At 47.6% G+C, this 19966-nt stretch overlaps 1 protein-coding gene across 1 annotated transcript in view; it reads left to right on the forward strand.

Moving 5' to 3' along the window:
* The window catches only part of GAS6 (growth arrest specific 6), a 71994-nt gene extending 52765 nt beyond the window's left edge, over positions 1-19229 (forward strand). Inside the window, exons 13-15 of the mRNA XM_032777823.2 lie at positions 3573-3745; positions 5441-5669; positions 18680-19229. Coding sequence (XP_032633714.1) covers positions 3573-3745; positions 5441-5669; positions 18680-18831 — 554 coding nt within the window. The 3' untranslated portion in view covers positions 18832-19229. The remainder of the gene's footprint in view (positions 1-3572; positions 3746-5440; positions 5670-18679) is intronic.
* Positions 19230-19966: the final 737 nt, after the last annotated feature.

A 19966-nucleotide genomic window follows, 5' to 3' on the forward strand; every position in this document is an offset into this window, starting at 1 on the left:
GGAGCTGGGGAGCTCTGGCCTGCAAAGCCCCCAGGCTGCAGGCCTTGCTGAAGGCCAGAAAAGGTACTGGGGTTGCAGAGGGCAGCCCAGAGATAGGCAGAGGCAGCTGGTCCAACTCCCCTTGCCGATGATGAGTGGTTTGTAGACTGCAATCCGCCCCAGTGAGCAGGGGCTAGATGGTGACTGACAGTAGCCACTGAGGCAAGGTGGGGCTAGAGGGTTGGGGGTTCCCCTGGGAGGAGAGACCTATATTGTGGGTTACTGCTGGGGGCAGAACCCTGACGTAGAAGGGCACCAGGGTCCAGGAGGGACTCGGACCAGCAACAGGCAAGACACCGGTCTGCAGAGGGCACGCTGGCTGGAAGAGTGAATTCCCAGGACAACCAGCAGGAGGTGCCACGCCATTGAGTTGCCGCCCCGTCACAGCTATGTATACACAACTTATACCAATTGTGACAAAGTTCCTCTTCTACTTGGTGGGTCCTGCGCTTATTGGCAGATTTGCTCACCTCAGTGATCTTCCCTACAGTCTGGGTCAACTTCTCCTGTGTCTGATCAGGAGTTGGGAGGTTTGGGGGGAACCCGGGCCCGCCCTCTACTCCGGGTTCCAGCCCAATGATTGCAGCTGTCTATAGTGCCTCCTGTAACAGCTGCATGACAGCTACAACTCCTTGGGCTACTTCTCCATGGCCTCCTCCAAAGACCTTCTTTGTCCTTACCATAGGACCTTCCTCCTGGTATCTGATAACGCATTTACTCCGTAGTCCTCCAGCAGCACACCCTCTCACTCTCAGCTCCTTGTGCCTCTTGCTCCCAGCTCCTCACATGTACTTCCTCTCCTCTGGCCTGACTGGAGTGAGCTCCTTTTTAAACCCAGGTGCCCTGATTAGCCTGCCTTGATTGGCTCCAGGTGTTCTAATCAGCCTGTCTGCCTTAATTAGTTCTAGCAGGTTCCTGATTACTCTAGTGCAGCCCCCACTCTGGTCACCCAGGGAACAGAAAACTACTCATCCAGTGACCAGTATATTTGCCTTCTACCAGACTCCTGTACCCACTGGTTTGGGTCTGTCACATAATGTAAACTGTAAAGTCACTCTGGTCTGAATAAGTCCCTCCCTTTCTCCAACGTAAGTTACATCGATCTAAGCACTGATGTGAACAGTGCTATGTTGGCTGGAGAGCTTCTCCCACCAACATACCTACTGCGGCTTGTGGAGGCTGGAGTGATTAAGTCGACAGGAGAGCTCTTTTCCGTCGGCTTAGAGCATCTGCACTAGCATAGGTGCAGCTGCACCGCTCTAAACTCTGTAGTGTAGCCATGGCATTAGATAGATAGAAGTTCACTATTGCCTAAAATGAAATGTCTGTACTGAATTTCACTTGTGATTTAAGTTGATATTCATTAAATTCAAATTAGTCATGGTCACAATATCAATGATACAGCGAGGACTTCAACACAGGCTGTGTGAAATTGGCCTGGGTTTAGTTCCAACCCTCTCTTAATCATAATTTAGAAATTAGAAGGATGGCTTTGCCTTTGTTTCAGATTCTTCCATTTATACCTGTCCACAGAAGAACTAAAATAGACGATTGACATTGGTAAAAGTTTTAAATGCTGACAGACCTGATTACAAGTTCTCCTCTCCTGAAACCTTTTGTGCAGGATTATGTGGATTTTTCTGTTTTGCTAGTATAAATTAGAGAATATCTTATTAGGTGGCTGTCATACTGTTTACAACAAAGATGTAAGAACTGCCAAATAGAGTCTGGCATCTGAAGTGCAAATGAGACCACATTCTTAAGAGTTGTATTCTCAGAATTTACATATTTATATTCATTTATTATAAACAATTATACTTTGGTTTTTTTGTTTAGTAACAGTAAAAGGATGTAAAGACACCATTTATCCTATTTACAGCAGTAATAAATCAGTATTCTGTATGATCTTGTCGAGACAGGCCACATCTTGAATACTGCGTGCAGATCTGGTTGTCCATCTCGAAAAAGATACATTGGAACTGGAAAAGATACAGCAAAGGGCAACAAAAATGATTAGGGGTATGGAACAGCTTCCATATGAGGAGAGATTAAAAAGACTGGGACTTTCCAGCTTGTAAAAGAGACGGCTAAGGGGGTATATGATAGAGATCTATAAAATCATGACTGTTCTGGAGAAAGTAAATAAGGGAGTGTTATTTACTCCTTCTCATAAGACAAGAACTAGAGGTCACCAAATGAAATTAATGGGCAGCAAGTTTAAAACAAACAAAAAAGGAAATATTTTTTTCACACAACGCATAGTCAACCTGTGGAATATTTTGCCAGAGGATATTGTAAAGGCAAAGTTCATAAGAGGATAGGTACATCCATGGCTATTAGCCAGGATGGGCAGGAATGCAATACCATGCTCTGAAATGTCCTTAGTCTCTGTTTGTCAGAAGCTGGCAATGAGCGACGGGTTGGATCACTTGATGATTACTTGTTCTGTTCATTCCTTCTGAAGCACCTAGCATTGACCACTGTTGGATTGACAGGATACTGGGTTAGATGGACCATTGGTCTGACCTAGTATAACTGTTCTTATGATATGTTCTTGTGGAAATCATGTAAGCCTCTTTCTTTCTAGCCAATATCAGATTGAAAACTAAAAAGCTACAAGCGTATCAACAGGATCTACTTCTGAGTTCAGCATGAGACCATTTATGGCAAGCTAAAATGGCTTCAGAACTTCTGATTGGCTTATAAAGGGATAGTGCTCAAAGTGTTCTATTTATATTTCTTCAGTTTTTTGTTTTCATGTTTGTGTGAAAGTGTTCTGTTTCCTCTGTGTCAGATTTGAAATCAATCCCTCAATCATTTTGTAAAGTTCAAGACATCTTGCAGCAGCTCTGAGAATGTGATGGATTGATAGTATGGGCGGTGGATGAACCATGGGGTCGGGGAGGCTATCTCTCGGCCTCACCTGTGCCTCCTGCCTGATGTCCTGCCCCCACCTCCCCCAGTTCCAGGCCCCCGGAGAGCCTGCAGCCCCGGAGCACCAGGTGGCGCATGCCTCCTCCGCCCCCAACCCTGGAGTGCTGAGTGGTGCAGCTCCAGTGTCGGGGGGACCCCAGCCACCCCAATTCCTGGCCACAGGCTAGCTGCCCTAGCCCCATCCAGCAGGCTTCCTGGAAGAGGAGGCAGTCTGCTTGGGGTGGGGCAACCAGCAGCAAACAGTAGGGAGTCTTGAGGCCGAACATGGATGGAGTCACATGAGGCTGTTGGGGGAGCTCATCCTTTCTTAACCTATGCTACGTACCGCCCATGATTGATAGCCCTTGAATCTCTATCCTTGGTTTAAAAAAACAAAACCCTCAACATTGACTTTTGACTTTCTAAAAGGCAGAGGCCCTTTCTGTGGAGTGTAACAAGGCAGAGCTGTTACCATTTTCCTTTCTGATTTTATACACTAACACTTGTTTTTTTCTGGATCAAAGAGAAGTAGCAATCTGTCCATGTGCTCTTCCATTTATAGTCGTCTTGTCTGCCACTTGGTCAATCATTGTTTTTTTGACATGCATCTCTTTCTGTAGTGCAACCATCTGCTGGAAATGAAACTGAAAGGAATTGGGAAGTAGAAGTAAACACTGTAATTCGACCAGCAGCAGATACTGGGGTACTGTTTGCTCTGGTTGGTGAAGAAGCTTCAGTCCCTTTATCATTGGCTCTGATTGACTATCATTCCACAAAGAAACTTAAACAACAGGTACAAGCTTGAATCTTCTACTGGTGTAAAACAAAAGGATCCCTTGATTTTTTTTCATCAGAATTTCAAGGGCCATAATCCAAAAAATCTGAAAATTTGTGCCTGCCATTTTGTGTATACATTTATGTTCACCAGTTCAGAATTTTATATGCAAATTAGATGTTTGAGCATCATCGGAGTACAGGAATTCTGCTTTTTGTGAGGAGAGTTTTAGAAGGAGGGTAGACGCTCCTTTGAACATTTGGCCCTTATAAAGGATATTGATTCAGTAGAAGATATCTCCACACTGACAATATCTGCTCAACCTCTTGAATTTGAGTCACTATCTCATTTTATTATACTAGTCTGAATTATACTATAAACTACTTTGTACGGAGACTTTGTGTTCTGTAGTGTAAGCGCATAATAACTCCACTGTAGTCAAGGGAGTAACATGGGCCTAACTCCAGAGTGTCTGCAAAGTCCCATGTACAGTATAACCAATATAGTTTGTTATATTCATAATATAGGGCTAGATTTTGCTGTCACAATTCTGAAGTAACTCCGCTGAAGTCAGTGAGCCTACTTCTCATTTATACTTAGGGCTTATCTTCAGTACTGGGAGATCGACACTGCTGCAATCAATGCAGCGGGTATCGATTTAGCGGGTCTAGTGAAGAGTGCACTCTGGTACTCACTCTTCTCAGGGAGCTGAAGGGAAGTCAACTGGAAAGCGTCTCCCATCGACTCAGTGCAGTGAAGACACCAGGCTATGTCGACCTAAGTTATGTCAACTCCAGCTACCTCATTCATGTAACTGGAGTAGCGTAACTTAGGTCTATTTACTGCGGTAGTGAAGACAAGCCCTTTGGCTGCTCAACACCACTCTGGTAGTGAGACAACTCATGGGAGGGGCACAAAGAGTCAAATGCCCCTCCAGCAGCAGGCCCCAGGCGGGGAGAGGAAGGGGCGGGGCCAGAGCCTCTTCCAGCCACGTTGCCTGGGATGCTGCCTGGTGCAGCACAGCAGCTGCCTGGGAGAGCACCTGGCTGCGACAGCAGCAGGCTGCCCCTTGCCCAGGCTCAGCTTCTGGGGGTAGGGACCAAGTGAGTCGGAGCTCCACCCCTACCCTCCCAGGATGCTCAGAGTTGGTTCCTGTCTCCAGAAATTGAGCCTGGGCAGGGAGCAGGCTGCTGTAATGTGAGGTGGGGACAGGGACAGTGCGGGGGCTCCAGGATGGGAGGAGTCACATGGAGGTCTTCCTCTTTAGCTGGCGCCCCCCTCCCAGTCTGGGGCAGCACCAGTCGTCTATCCTTATGGCTCCTTTGAACTGCCAGAGTGGTGGTGGTTACAGTGCTGTTATACCTATGTTGGTCCCAGAATATTAGAGAGACAAGGTGGGGAAGGTAATGTCTTTTGTTGGACCAACTTCTGTGGGTGAGAGACAAGCTTTGGAGCTGCACAGAGCTCTTTGGGTGTGCTGTTAATGTAAATGAGTATCAGACCCAGACAATGGAATTACGCAAGGTATAAATCTAGTGTAAGTGAGCTCAGAATCTGATTTCCAGTAATAATAATATAATCAGTTCTTTGCTGGCTCTGTAAAAAGCCTTCTAAACAGCTGCAGTCACGAGCATTATGAAACAGAAAAATTGTAAGTGTGTCTGTTTCAGTTTGTGCCTGTGTCTTCACTTATTGCATTCTTTTGCTATCCAGTTCATTATCTTGGCCATGGAGAGCACAGTTGTGTCCAGACTGGCAATAAACGTTTGTGATGATCAGGAACACTCTGTGAACATCTTCATCAGCAAGGGGCAGTTATCGCTCACCGTGGATGGGACTGCAGGACAGAGTGAATTAAGCCGTTCCCAGCTACAGGACAGTCTGTTTCTCTTGGAGGGCTACCTGCAGTCATCTGTGAAGACATATGTGGGAGGACTGCCAGGTAATTATCAAGTTCTGCAAAGCAGAATGCAGATTCTAACAAAAATAATAGTACTGGTAATTGGAAAAGGGATCAAATGTGTTCATTAGACCCTGAAGTCAAACACTATTTCTGCTCAAGTGAGTTTTGTTGTGCATGAGTAGGTGCAAGGAGAGCACTTAGCATTGATAGCCTGCGGGGTTTTTTTAACTTGTTTTTGTTGAATGACTATATCAACCCTTTTGGAGAGGAAGAAGCAAGATTAGGAATGTTGGTTGGGTTTTTTTGGTCAGCAAATGGGGTTACCTGTTCAAAGAAGAGCTATGTGGAGGGTCACTATCAGTCTGGCACAATCTGTGGTGGTTATTACCTCAAATGTGTGCAGCCCTGAATTAGCATTACCTTCACATAGGAGTCTGAGATCAGTATCAGATAAGGACCAAAACACTTTAAAGGTGTAGTCCAACCTTTTGAGGTTCTCACTCCCTTTGTCTCCTAGCCTAGCAGACTGACTCAAGGCTCCATGCAGGCTCTTGGTACCTCTAGCCCTCTATTGTGTGGGTGACCCATTCACCTCACCTCTGTCAGAAGTGTTAGAGGCTCATTGCTGTGGTTCTGTAGCTTCTCTGCTGATGTCATCCAGGGAGCACTATGTGTAAGAGCTCATGTCATTTCCAGCCAGGGACACCCAGGGGACACAGCATAGAGGCTGCCACAACTTCTGGCTTTTCCAGCAAAAATAGAGCCTCTGCAGGAGTCACTTCTGTTCTCTGCCTGGAACCTGACAGATTGATCCTTGATTTGAATAAAAGATTTGGCTATTCGGGGTTCTCTCTCATTCTGGCTGAACTGGTTTACCACTCCCTATTGCTGAGAAATGCAAATAAGGAAGCCCTGAAAAGCATGTCTCTCTGCATAATAGTAGTTACTATCTGCAGTACTCACAGCCAAAGTCCTGGCCTTGCATGTCAACTCCATGTAATATGGGGAAGAGAGGCTGGAGCAGTGCTGGCCTTGTGGTAGGTGCCGCAGCAGTTAAGCCAGCACAGGGCAGCTGAAGGGTAACATAGTAGAGTGCCCTTTACTGCTGTTCCTAGAAGGAGTAATGTAAGCTTCCCCATAGCTCATGCTGCACAAAACAGTATTTATACTAGGAGACTTGGCTCCTAGGCATGCCAGAAGATGGGAGACCACACCCTCCTGGGGCTCTGGTGCGTTGGCGGGTGCAATAGCCAGTCCCTCCATCTAGCACTTAGCGGAGTGCCATACTGAACTGCGACTTTTCCCAGCTGTTGCACCAGTAGGAGGTAACCAATGCTCTCTTTCATCACTGGTGCAGCAGAGGGCAGGATTTTCTCCTGAAAATTAGGAAGTGTCTGTCTCACACTTAGAATGGAGGTAGCTTTTTGTGCTATAGTTCTCTAGAGTAGTTTGTTTTTAGGCTGGCTTTTGAGTGCAGTGTAAGGTACATTTTCAGTAAGCTCTGACTGGAATAGGTACATGTGCTAGGTCTAATAAAAAAAAATGGAGAGAAAAAAATCATTAATATTTTTGTCATTTCCCATTTTTTTCTTGAAATTTGGAACATGTTGACTAGCTGTATAGGGCTGGCTGAACACAGGGAGTGCGGCAGGGGAATGTTAGGGTTTTTTTTTCGATCAACGTTTCTATGAACATTTTCATAGAAAAATCAGCATTTGGAAATTTCTGTTTAGCTCTAACACCTAATAATAATATATTATTCCTAACATTAATAATAGGGCTGTTCTTTCGGTCTGTGTACATGGCATCTTTAATTGGTCTCTCTTCTATGGACTGTCGGAGCATTAGCTTGCAGTGCAGAAAGAGCTTTAATCAATGGAAGCTCATCCTTGGTCACGAGAAGTGGAATTTGTTTCCTTGATTGCAGGGAAACACTATTTACACTGCATAAATCCCACTAACAGAAATGTCTCTGAACATGTGTGTTGCTGCAGGTTCATATCTTGCCCCACTGCATCAAGAACACTTACTATTTCTAATTAAGTGGTATGACAGCTATTTTTCAAATTGTTCAAGACTGTATCAACTGGAAATTTCTTCCTGACTCATCTAGTAATCCTGTATGCCCTGAAGCAGGAGGATTAAATGCTTATTTTGTCTAGTGTAACAGAGGTCATTATGGCAAAGGATCCATTTTGTAGATCTTTTAAAATCTGAGCTGTGGCAGCCATTTATTTTTCATAAATTCCAAGGCCAGAGGGAACCGTTGTTAACCTCTAGTCTGACCTCTGTGTAACACAGGCCATAGAACTTCCCCAAAATAATTCCCAGATCAGATCTTTTTAAAAAATATCCACTATTGATTGTAAAATAGTCAGTGACGGAGAATCTACCACAACCCTTGGTAAATTGTCCCAGTGGTGAATTACTCTCACTGTTAAAATGTATGTCTAAGAGTGTGAGATCAGACTCAAAGTACTCCTGATGGAGTTGGCGCTCACTCCAGCCCCGGAGCAAAGGTCCAACTCAGCACCCAGCACCGCGGCATCGGTGCGTAGTGCCCTACCGTCAATGAGCTGGTACCGATCCCTGTCCACAGCCCTGGCCAAGAGGTCTAAGGAGGCCAGTAAGGGATGGTCTCCTACTCCCTGCAACGGGAAGGACAGGGATGGGGGTGAACTAAGACCCGTGCTGGAAGGCTCATTTCCCTTGTCGGGAAGTTGGGCCTCAGCTCATGTCGGGCGATGCAGTCCACCCTGTTCCTTGCCTGGAAGCCCGGACGGAGAGGCAGGCCTTCATCAGCTTCAGGTGCCGTTGATGCCTGAAGCACTCCAGGCTGCACCAGAGATCCTGATGCTCCCACTGCCACCCACACCAGCCCCGGTGGTGCCCAGATCTTGGGGTAAGCCCTCCTTGGGACCTTCCTATTTGCCCTTGGCCCAACAGTTCGCTCCCCATCCAGGGGAACTTCCTGACACCATTCACCTGCTCAAAGCCATCGTGCCTTGGAGTTAGGGAGGCAGATGCATTGGAGTCCTCTACAGTCATCGGACCTTGGGCACCAGCAGTGGCATTCAAGGCAGACCTCACCGGTTACCTGGTACAGACCCACAGATGCACACGCTCCCCAGCAGGAACATCGATACTGTCCCTTGTGTCACTGGAACGCCATTACAGATCCTGGGAACGATTGGAGGACCGGAGCTGCAGGCCCCGCCAACGATCTCCGAGACGTGTCACCGTATTTGGGGAGATCCCCTGGCGCCCGAACTGCAATACCTCCAGGTCCCGCTCGTCCCAGTACCGGTCTCAAAGCTGAGGCATGGATCACTGGTCTCCTGTCGTGGATCTGCCGAGCGCCACCCATCACCAAGGTCCCCACAGAGGTGCATGGCCCGCTCAGTCCAGTCCTCCTCTAGACGCAAGCACAATTATCGCCATGCATGGAGTTGCTGCTCCAGTGGATCCAGGTCACCAGGTAGCAATCGCTCCAGATAAGGCTCCGGTATGGAGCAAAGCTCCACATCGGCAGGTCAGCCTTCCAGATCCTCGGTGCCACTTGCATCATCGGTAACGAAATCTGCCCCGTGGCCTAAGGCCCAGTGGTTGGCCCTGTGGTACCCCTGGAACCCATGGGGGTTCACCCAGCCCTCCCAGACTGCCCGCTCAGTGTTGTGAGACTTGGACAGGCCAATGGCCTCTGACCCAACTCCCTCCAGTGCTTGAGGCCCCAGGGGATAAGACCATGGAAGTCCATGTGGACCCAGGGGAACAGCCTGCTGGACCACCAATGGGTGCCATGAAGCCCGCGGTACTGACCTCCTGTCATCACCAGATGAGACCATCACAGAGCTCCCTCACCTGGTTCCTCAAGATGACACTAAGGCAGACCAGGAGCTGTTGAAGAGGGTTGCGTCCAACCTTGGTCTGCAGGCGGAGGAGTTGGAGGAGCAAGCGGACTCCCTGTTCAACATCCTCTCCTCCATAGCCCCTGCTAGGGTGGCCCTTCACCTTCACAAAGGAGTATTGAAGATATCCAGTGCTTTGTGGCAAACCCCCTTGTGGTAAACGTCTGTCTCAAATCTGGACTTAGAGTTCAACATCTGAGTGTTTACTGTGAACCTCCCCCAAGCTTATACCCAGCTGTGATCTTACTCGCTGCACAGCCGATTTCCAGTGGTTTCGCTCCCCCTCGGTCTTATATTCTTCCTTGGGGAACCCCTCCAGCCAGAGCCCCTGTATTCTCATCCCCCAGTTCCCCGCTTCCTGGGTTAAACACGGGCGGATGCTTCTATTCCCGTGAATACAACCAGAGAGGCAAATCTGCTCCCCGAGGCTATGTATTCAAACCAGTTCAGCACACAAGAAATTCAAACCCTCCTTTTCCGTGCCTTTCCCGCCCTGGACCAATAGGGAAGTAAGACATCAGAGCTTGGCTTTTCACATCCCCCCTAGGTCCTGGCACAGAAATCCTCTCCTCCTCTGCCCCACTAGGGAAAAGAAACTCCCACAAGTTTAAAAAGAAACTTATATAAAAAGAAGAAAGAAAATTACAGAACATAATACTGCATTTAAGAACTCAATACAGACTATGGCTTATAAGAAAAATAGAATAAAACAGTTATTTAAAAGAGAGCCAATTAAACCAGTCCAGCAAATCACACCCATGAAATACAAATCAATCATTCACAGCCGATTACTTGTTTCCTTTTGTACTCACACTTGAGTAGAATATTTTGAAAGAGAATGAGTTAGAAGAAAAGCTTTACTCACAGGCGAGGAAACCAAAAAGACCAGAACAAAGCCAAAAACCTCCAGAGGTTCCCACCCTTACTTTTGAAAAATCCGGTTTCCTGATTGGTCCTCTGGTCAGGTGTTTGGTTCCCTTTGTAAACCCTTTACAGTAAAAGAAAATTAACCCTTACCTTACCTATCTACTTATGACACCCCTTCTCTTTGCCCCCCATTTCCAAATGGGCAGAGCACAAGTACTTTGTCCCAACTAGGGGGCATGAATACCTTTACTCCTATCCTGCCTCAAATTCCCTGGTGGTCGAGGCAGTTAACCACAGGGAACACCAGGGGCAATTCGGAGCTACCCCCAAAATAAAGACACCAGGACACGGGACTTGTTCGGATGGAAAATTTATTCCTCATCTAGTTTACAGTTGAGGGTGGCCTACCATAGGCCCTCCTTGGCCACTATGACTTTATTTTTGGAAGACCGTGGCCAAGTTCGAGAGTGCCCTCCTGGAAGGTTCCTGTAAAGAATTCTGGATGATCCTCAACGGGGGCACCTCTTCAAGCGGCATCCAAGGCGGCAGACTCTGCCACCCACACCGTGGCGTCCGCCATCTCCATGTGGCGAGTGTCCCGGCTGTTCCTCTCCTGAGTTGTGGAGCACATGGACAACACATTACATGGGCTGAGGGACTCCCGAATTACCCTAAAAACCTGGTGTCTGTGTTCCGAGCCTGGCATGTAAGCGGTTCAAACCTGCAACTTCTCAAGGGGCAAGGGAGCCAGCCTGGGCAGGACCTGCTGCACAAAGAGCTCAAGGGCTATAGATGGCGCATGAGCCACCAGCCTCCACACTCTGCCCAGTCGGGCTTGACCCACTCCAAGCAAGAAGCTAAAAAGTCATTTTCAGCATACACCTGAGGGCCACCCACTAGTCTGTTTCCTGGATCCGATTTTTTCCCATTTTTTTTTTTTCCCAACCAACTTTCCTTTTTCCTCCCAGCGTGGTTGGCAATAACTTCGGCCCGCTGAATCCTCAGCATGGTGGTGCACAGCTACACCCTCCAATTTATTTCCACTCCTCCCCATTCCTCTTCAGGGACCCTTCTCACGAGAGCCTTCTCGAGCAGGAAGTTCAGGGGCTCTTACAGCTGGGGGCGGTGGAGGAGCTCCCACTTCCTTACCGGAGGAGTGTTTCTATTCCTGGTATTTTCTGATCCCAAAGGCCAAGGGAAGTCTATGTCCCATTCTGGACCTGCGAGATCTCAACAGATACCTAAAGAAGCTAAAGTTTTGCATGGTCTCCCTGGCCTACATTATCCCCTCCTTGGATCCAAGAGACTGATATGCTGCCCTTGACCTGAAAGACGCATACTTTCATGTAGCGATCTTCCCAGGACACAGATGCTTTCTCCGTTTTATGGTTGGTTCAGCCCACTACTAGCTTGCGGTCCTTCTATTTGGCTTGACTATAGCATCAAGAGTGTTTACCAAATACATGGCGGTAGTCACGGCCTACCTCAGGCACTGGGTATCCAGATTTACCTGTACCTTGACGACTGGCTGCTCAAAGGCAACTCCAAGGCTCAGGTCCAATGCGATGTCACTATACTACAAGCCACGTGCCACTCCTTGGGACTACTGGTCAACCACAAAAGGTCCACATTAGTTCCAGTTCAAAGGATAGAATTCATCAGAGCCATGCTCAACTCAACCTGGGTGAGAGCATTCCTGCTGTTAGACAGGTTTCAGGCCCTGATGGACCTCATCACGGAAGCGTCTGCATTTCCCCTGACAACGGCCAGGGTGTGCCTGCACCTGCTAGGCTACATGATAGCTTGCACATACATGGTCTTCCATGGCAGGCTCCGCATGTGGCTCTTGCAGTAATGGCTGGCGTCAACCTATTCCCAATCCAGGGACCATCTGGAAAAGAACCATTCCTCCAGTGGTTCTCATCTTGCTGCAGTGGTAGACCGATTGTGAGAAGGTCCTGGAAGGAGTCCCATTCAACAGTCCTAATACATCTGTCAAGCTAGTGTCGGACGCTTCGGACCTTGGTTTGGGGGCGCACCGCGGACATCTCCGGACCCGGGGATGTGGACTCTGGAGGAGACAATGTTACACATAAATGTGAAGGATCTCAGAGCGGTCCGGCTGGCCTGCAGGGTTTTTCTGCCACATCTGTTGGGCAGAGTGCTGAGAGTCCTGATGGACAGTACAGCCTCAATGTTCTCCATCAGCAGGCAAGGAGGAGCGCGCTCGTCGGCTCTCTGCCAAGAGGCTCTCCATCTCTGGGACTTCCGCATCGGCCACAGCATCCATCTGAAAGCTGGTCACCTCCCAGGCATCAGGAATGCCCTAGCAGATCACCTCAGCAGGGACTTCTCCTCTCACCACAATTGGTCGCTCCACCTGGAGGTGACCTGCATAATCTTCCAGAGGTGCGGAACTCCCCAGGTAGATCTGTTTTGCCACCAGGCGAAACAGCAAGTGTCATCGGTTTTGTTCCTGGCAGGGCCTGAGCAAGGGCTCCCTCTCCGATGCCTTCATCCTGTCATGCACCAAGGGTCTGATGTATGTGTTCCTTCTGATCCCTCTAGTCAGCCGTGTCCCAGTAAAGATCAAGAGGGAGAAGACACAGGTTATCATAATCACACCTGCATGGCCTTGCCAGCACTGGTTAGGCATGCTCATGAACATGGCGGTGGCCCCTCCCTGGCCCCTTCCCTACCATCTGGACCCGCTATCACAGGATCATGGTCAGCTCCTACACCCCAACCTTGAGTCTCTACACCTCTCGGTGTGGATGTTCCATGGTTGAACCTAGAGGAGCGTACCTGCACAAAGGAAGTCCAGCAGGTCCTCCTGGAGAGTAGGAAGCTATCCACGAGACTAACTTACTTGGCCAAGTAGACGAGGTTTTCCTGCTGCGGATAAGGGTGTGGCATTTCTCCGTCATGTTCGTTAGTGCAGCTCAGGAACCAGGGTCTGGTGCATTCTTCCATCGGAGTGCACCTTGCAGCCATCTCTGCATTCCACCAGCCGATCCAAGGTCAGACGGTCTTTTCTCATGACATAACTGTCAGGTTCCTAAGGGGCCTCGAGAGGCTTTACCCACAGGTATGGACCCCATCCCACAGTAGGACCTTAACCTGGTCCTCTCTAGGCTCAGCAGCCCGCCTTTTGAGCTGCTGGACTCCTGCTCTCTTTCCTACTTGTCCTGGAAGGTTACTTTCCTGGTGGCAGTGACATTAGGGAGACGAGTCCCAGAGATTAAGGCCTTGACCTTGGAACTGCCTTACAGTGTTTTTTAAGGACGTGGTCCAGCTGCAGCCCCACCCAGCCTTCCTGCCAAAGGTAGTACCTTCCTTCTATGTGATCCAGGACATATTCCTGCCCGTGTTCTCTCCCAAGCTGCACAAGACTTCCAAGGAGAGGCGTCTGCACGCACTGGTGTCCAGAGGATCGTGGCTTTTTGTTTGGAGCATACCAAGCCTTTCCATAAATCGACCCAGCTCTTCATCGCTATGGAGGATAGGATAAAGGACCTTCCAGCTTCTTCACAGAGGATTTCCAACTGGATCATCTCTTTCACAAAGACCTGTTATGACCTAGCAAAGGTGTCATCAATTGTCATGGCCCATTCAACTACAGTGCAGGCATCTTCGGCAGCCTCCCTGGTGCACATCTCTATCCAAGACATCAGAAGAACTGCAAGGTGGTCCTTGGTCCACATGTTTGCATCTTACTGTGCCATCACTCAGCTGGCCAGAGACAACACTGGGTTCAGCAGAGCTGTATTACAATCTGCACAGCCGTGAACTCCTACCTGCCTCCAGGGGAACTGCTGAGAGTCGCCTAATGTGGCATGGACATGAGCAAGCACTCGAAGAAGAAAAGACAGCTACCTGTTCTGTAACTGGTTTTCGTTGAGATGTTCCTCATGTCCATTCCACAACCCGCCCTCCTTCCCCATTGTCGGAGTTTCTGACAAAAAGGAACTGAGGGTGGGGGGAGCTGGCGGCACTCTTTGTACCGCGCCATGCAGGTGTCACTCCAGATGGCACCAAAGCTGCTCCCCTACGGATACTGCTGAGGGAAAAACTTCCGGCACTAGTGCATGTGGTGAGCACACACACCTAATGTGGAATGGATATGAGCAACACATCTTGAAGAACGCCAGTTACGGAACAGGTAACTGTCTTTTCTGAGGTTCATCCATCATAATTTTTAAAAGATTTACTGTGGAAGTACTAGAAATTCTTTACTAATGAGGTGCATATATAATACTAATGCAATGAAATTAATTCATTTTTATATACCATCTTAGAAGTCCTAGCACCCTGCAGGTCATTCAGCTCATCCTGTGCCTACACTGCCCATCGCCCCTTTCCCACTTACGTTTGTTACCCTAGACCAGGTTGTCTATCAGTTTCTCCTGAGATGAGAGTTTAGTTTAGTTTCCTACGATGCACCCCAATGACGATTTATCCCCCAGCATAAGAAGTCTGTTGTTTTAAATATGGCAAGTGGGGGAAAAGCATGAAATAAAGTTGGTTAAACTATGCTAATTCAGCTGGTCACTGTAGAAAATGCCCCAAGCCCTAGCTACAGGATATTGTTTAAAGAAACTAAACAAGATATGTAAAAGTAAACCCGTTTCATGACTCACAGGTGTGGCACCACGTGCTTCTCTGTCTGCTCTGAAACCCAAAAGTCTGCGGACCAAATTTAAAGCTGCCAAATTCAGTAGAGTTATGCCTGCATACACAAACTTTGAATTTGGCCCTGCGTGTCTCCAAGCAGGACATGTTTGGATGTCCTGTAGTATCCAGGGAAGTAGTGTTTATGTCATGGGAGAATCCTGTTGATCTAGTCCCCCTTGCTTTGATGTGGAGATGAGGGGTTTACCCATGTTCCCATGCCATTGTGAGATTAAATCATTCTTGAGCAATTCATCACTTTCTGTTACGCAACCAGCTTGTTTAGACTAGCCTAAACTGTAGACAGACAAGCTAGTGGCCTTCAGGGCATGAAAGAGGACACTTATCTCAGTAAGCTTTCATTTAACAGTTTTATTGTGTGCTTTTTGCCTTTTAATCTCTGTGTTTAAGGAGGCTAAGTGATAGAATTATAGAAATTAGTAATAATAATATCAACAATTTTCTTCTGATTTATTGGCATGTGCTAAATTTCTGTCTTTTTTTCCGGCTTCAGTATTTATATGGCCACTAGTGGGCATTGAATAAAAGGTTTTTTACGTGCCCATTAAAGCTCTCTTAAAAGGGTGAAATAATTTAGGAAGCATTATTGCCTTCAGCTCCTTTCCAGAGAATGTTTTTAATTTCTTGATATGCAGTATAGTTGTAGCCCTGTCAGTCCCAGGATATTAAAGAAACAAGATGGGTGAGACAATATCATTTATTGGACTAACTTCTGTTGGTGAGAGAGACAAGCTCTTGAGCCATACAGAGCACTTCTTCAGGTCTGGGAAAGGGACTTCCAGCTTCAGAGCTCAGTGCAGGGTGGAACAGATTGTTTAGCATAACTAGACAGCACATTCTAAGGGACCATTCAGGGTAGAGTTGCCCGTTAACACCTCTGCAGTCAGAAAACCAAAGGCGGTGATTAGTGGGTTACAGCTTGTTGTAGTAAGCCATTAATTTAGTATCTCTATTTATTCCATGAGTTTGTGTCTAGCAGAGTTAGGCCTTGTCTACACTATGAAGTTTTGCTGGCAAAACAGGGGAGGTGTACACACTACAAAGCTACGCTGCCCCTGCCTGCAGACAACACCCCCGCAGCTCCTGTAGGCTGTGGTGTCGGCGTCCAGGGACCCCCTTGCTGCCTGTGCCTAGGAGCCAGACATGCCAACCCCTTCCAGGAGCCTTGCCGAGCGAGGGCAGATAAGAAGCCTGCCTTGCCAGACTTTTGGCTTGTTTAAAAACTCCCAGATTACTTTCAATAGCAATCCAGAAATTGAGGCCAATTCTGGGAGACTCCCGGCCAACCCTATCCTCAGCACAGAGAGTTCAGGATGCTGCTCCTGGCAGCTGAGGAGGCTGTGGGAGAACTTAGTAGGAATCACAGAACTGCAGGCAGGCAAAGCGGGCTGCTTCGGGAGAGACTGCTGTGCCGAACAGAGCTGGGGGCTAATGTGTGGGGGTGTCCCCCTCCCCCTGCCTCAGAATAGGTCAGTGAGCCTGCTGTCTCCCCTGCTGCAGACACCCAGTCTCCTCTCCCTCCCCACATACACTTCAATTGAAAAAGTGGCTGACAATCTACTAGGATGCCCTGGAACAATGGGATTAAGAAGCCTACATCATGTGACACTGTACATTGCAAACCTTTCCCAAAGCACCTTGCAGCCAGTTGCACAGTGGGATAGCTACCATAGTGCACTGCTTTCTGTATGGATGCAAGAGCTGTTAGTGTGGCTGCACTCTGCCAACACAAGGAATTAGTGTGGACATGCAACAGTGGCTTTAATTAAAGCAGCATAACTTTTGCCAACAAAACTTTATAGAGGAGACAAGGCCTTACGAATTTAAGCTCCCAGGCTCGTCTTTTGAAAGTGTTGTGCAGGTTTCCCTTGAGGATGAGGAGTGATAAGTCAGAGATCGAGTGATCACTTTATGAAAAGAGTTCCAGTATTGCCAACCTCTAATGTTCAAAAAAATCATGAATCAGGCTCACCAACTATCATGAGAGTGACTTTAAAAACATGAGATTATGTAAAAATAATAGATTTTTATTTGCCCTCTGCTTTTTGAGTCTTTAGGGTGCACTGGGGTCACATTTTGAAGCTTTCTTCACAGCCACAAGGGCTAGAAACGTACTTTTTCTTTAAGAATGAAGGCTGAAATCATCACATATCCACTTGACTCCAGGAGCTGGAACTTTAATAATTACCATACGACTCATGACAGAATCATGAGAGTTGGCAACACTGCCAGGTGATAGTGTTTCTGTCTTTTATCATTGTCCTGTGTGAGTTCCTTGTGATTTTTCTGGTATCATCCACATAGTTGTTGTTGGGGCATTTAGCGCACTGGATGAGGTACACTGCATGTTGTGATAGGCATTTGTAGGATCCATGGATCTTGAAAGGTGTGTTATGGGGGGACGGGGTCGTAGTGTGGAGATATGTCTGCAGGTTTTGCATCTGTTCTGGCAGGATCTGGTGCTCCTTTGAGTTGGTGTGTCTGCCACCAGACCCTGCCAAACAGGCCTGGCGGAGTCTTCCCAAAAGTGGGGGGCTAAAGCTCCTGCCCTCTCTGGCCCCGTCCCCACTCTCTGAGGCCACACCCCCAGCCAAGCCAGAGCAGGCCAGGAGCCATGGACCCTCCACCTGATCAGGGCGGGGGTGGGGAGGCGAGAGCAGCCCCCAGCCCATGTCCCCGCCCTGCGGACCCCCTCCCAGGACAGGTGGAGGGTTTGCAACTGCCCACTTGGCTTTTACACTGACCTGACTCTGGCTGGGGGACGGGGCCTCAGAGCTGCAGCCTGGCCATGGTAAGAGCCACGCGGCCAGGTAGCTGTGAGGATCTGCGGAACCTCCACCTGCCCTGGGTGGAAGGTCCAGGGACGGGGACACGAGCTGGGGGCTCCTCTCGGTCCTCCTACCCTGGGCAGGTGGAGGGTCTGTGGTGCGGCACCCCCTGCTGCTGGGCTCCAGCTGCTGCTCTGGCTGGGGGGTGGGGCCTCGGGGGAAGAGGAGGGACGGGGGGCCTTTGGTGAAAAGTAGAAGGGCCCTGGCCCCTGGCTGCCCCTATTCCGGTGCCACTGCTACCAGAATAACAGATGCAAAACCTGCATCTGTTGTTTGGGCATGGGCTGTGGGTCTATTACGGGAGTGGGTGGGTGAGGCTTTGTGTTCTGTTATGCAGGGGATCAGACTAAATGATCACGATGGTCCCTTCTGGCCTTAAAGTCTGAGTCTACTTTGAAATGGAAAAGCAATGAGGGTCTAATGTTCAAAGTGTGGGACCAGATCCTCAGTTGATGTAAACTGGCATAGCTCTATTGAGGTCAATGGACCTTCGCTGAGGATCTGGCCTTTGACCTCTTTTTGTGTGTGTGGAAATGGAAGCTCATGTGAGGTCCCTTCAAGAAAAGGCCCTAAATATGAAAGAGAGTGTTCTTGCATTCTGCTTACCATGAAGGTGGAATGGAAGGGTGCAGAATCGAGGAGAGGAAATGGGAATGTATTAGAATTAATCAAAGTACCAATCATTTAACTTGGTAGAGATGATGTTTGTTGAAACTTAAGGAAGTTAAAGAAATTTTCTTCTGCTTTTACACAGATGTTCCTGTCACTTCCACTCCAGTCACTGCATTCTACCATGGCTGCATGACTGTGAAGATGAATAATAAGGCACTGGACTTAGATGAGGCTTTTTACAAGCACAGTGACATCACATCCCATTCTTGTCCTCCAACTGAGACTGGTCAATAGGTACCACTGCAGTGTAGAAGTTTTATATTCAAAAACTTTCCATGCTTTTTTAAGATATAAATTATTCAGACTTCCGGCACTATGTGTATAGTTTCTCTTTAAACACTGAAGTTATGTAGGCGCTACTGATCCTCACAAGTCAAATTGATTATTGAAATATTTCTTTGCTTTGAGGTTTAGAGTTTGTAATATATTTGTAAATAGTTCAGAATACTTAAGATTAATAATCCAAAAGTGAAGATTATACCTAAAGTGAATGTTAAGACTGTAAAAAGACAGATGGATAGCTGTAATGTGGAAAACCTGGTAATATGTCAGGGTGAACTGGAAGAAAAATAATATTGCTGTATTATTTTTATTATCAAACACTGCTTTCTGATTTACAAAATATGAAAGAATAAAATATTTACATAAAACTTCTTAACTGCACTGAGATTTGTTTCTTGGGGGGATGATTTGCAGAGCCGATACCATTTTATTCATCTTTCAGTGACTAGTGTGTTCATTGGCCTCTGAAAAGCTGTAAGTAGGCTCTAGACTAGAGCACAAGTTCATATTTAGGTGGCAGGGAGATGTGTGGGTGTGGTTTTTTTAGGATTTGTTTTGTAACATGCTCTCCAGAGATAACAAGCTCAGTCACAACCTTTAGAAAAAGCTCTTGGTCAATGGAGAACTTGAAAGTGAGAGGAAATATTGGGTCAGCAAGAAACAATTAAAAGGAAAACGTAGCTCAGGTAGAAGTCAAAGTGTCTTATGTTAGTAATCAGTGAGGCAAGTGATGAAAGATACTGAGAACAGGGAATATCATGCAGTGATGTAACTTTTGCCACTTAATTTTTAGGTTGGCTCACTCACCATGAGCCTATAGGAGCACTGAGGCTTTGTGATTAAGTGTGAGCTACCCAGGTTGGATAGTAGTGTGGCTGAGAATGTGTATGGGCTTATTCACCAGAGGATGCAGCAGAACAAAGTGTGTTAATTTCCATGCTTACCAGCAAGGGCTTTTCAAGATAGACACAGTAGGCTTTGCTAACACTGTTTTAGGCGGATCAGACTTTCTCTCACTGTTGCACACTGTCTCTGTGCAAATTGTTGTTTTGTCTACTCACTTTCAGCTATTGCCAGCCTCTAGAGA

The sequence above is a fragment of the Chelonoidis abingdonii genome, chromosome 1, assembly GCF_003597395.2.
Source record: "Chelonoidis abingdonii isolate Lonesome George chromosome 1, CheloAbing_2.0, whole genome shotgun sequence".
NCBI classification, from domain to species: domain Eukaryota; kingdom Metazoa; phylum Chordata; order Testudines; family Testudinidae; genus Chelonoidis; species Chelonoidis abingdonii.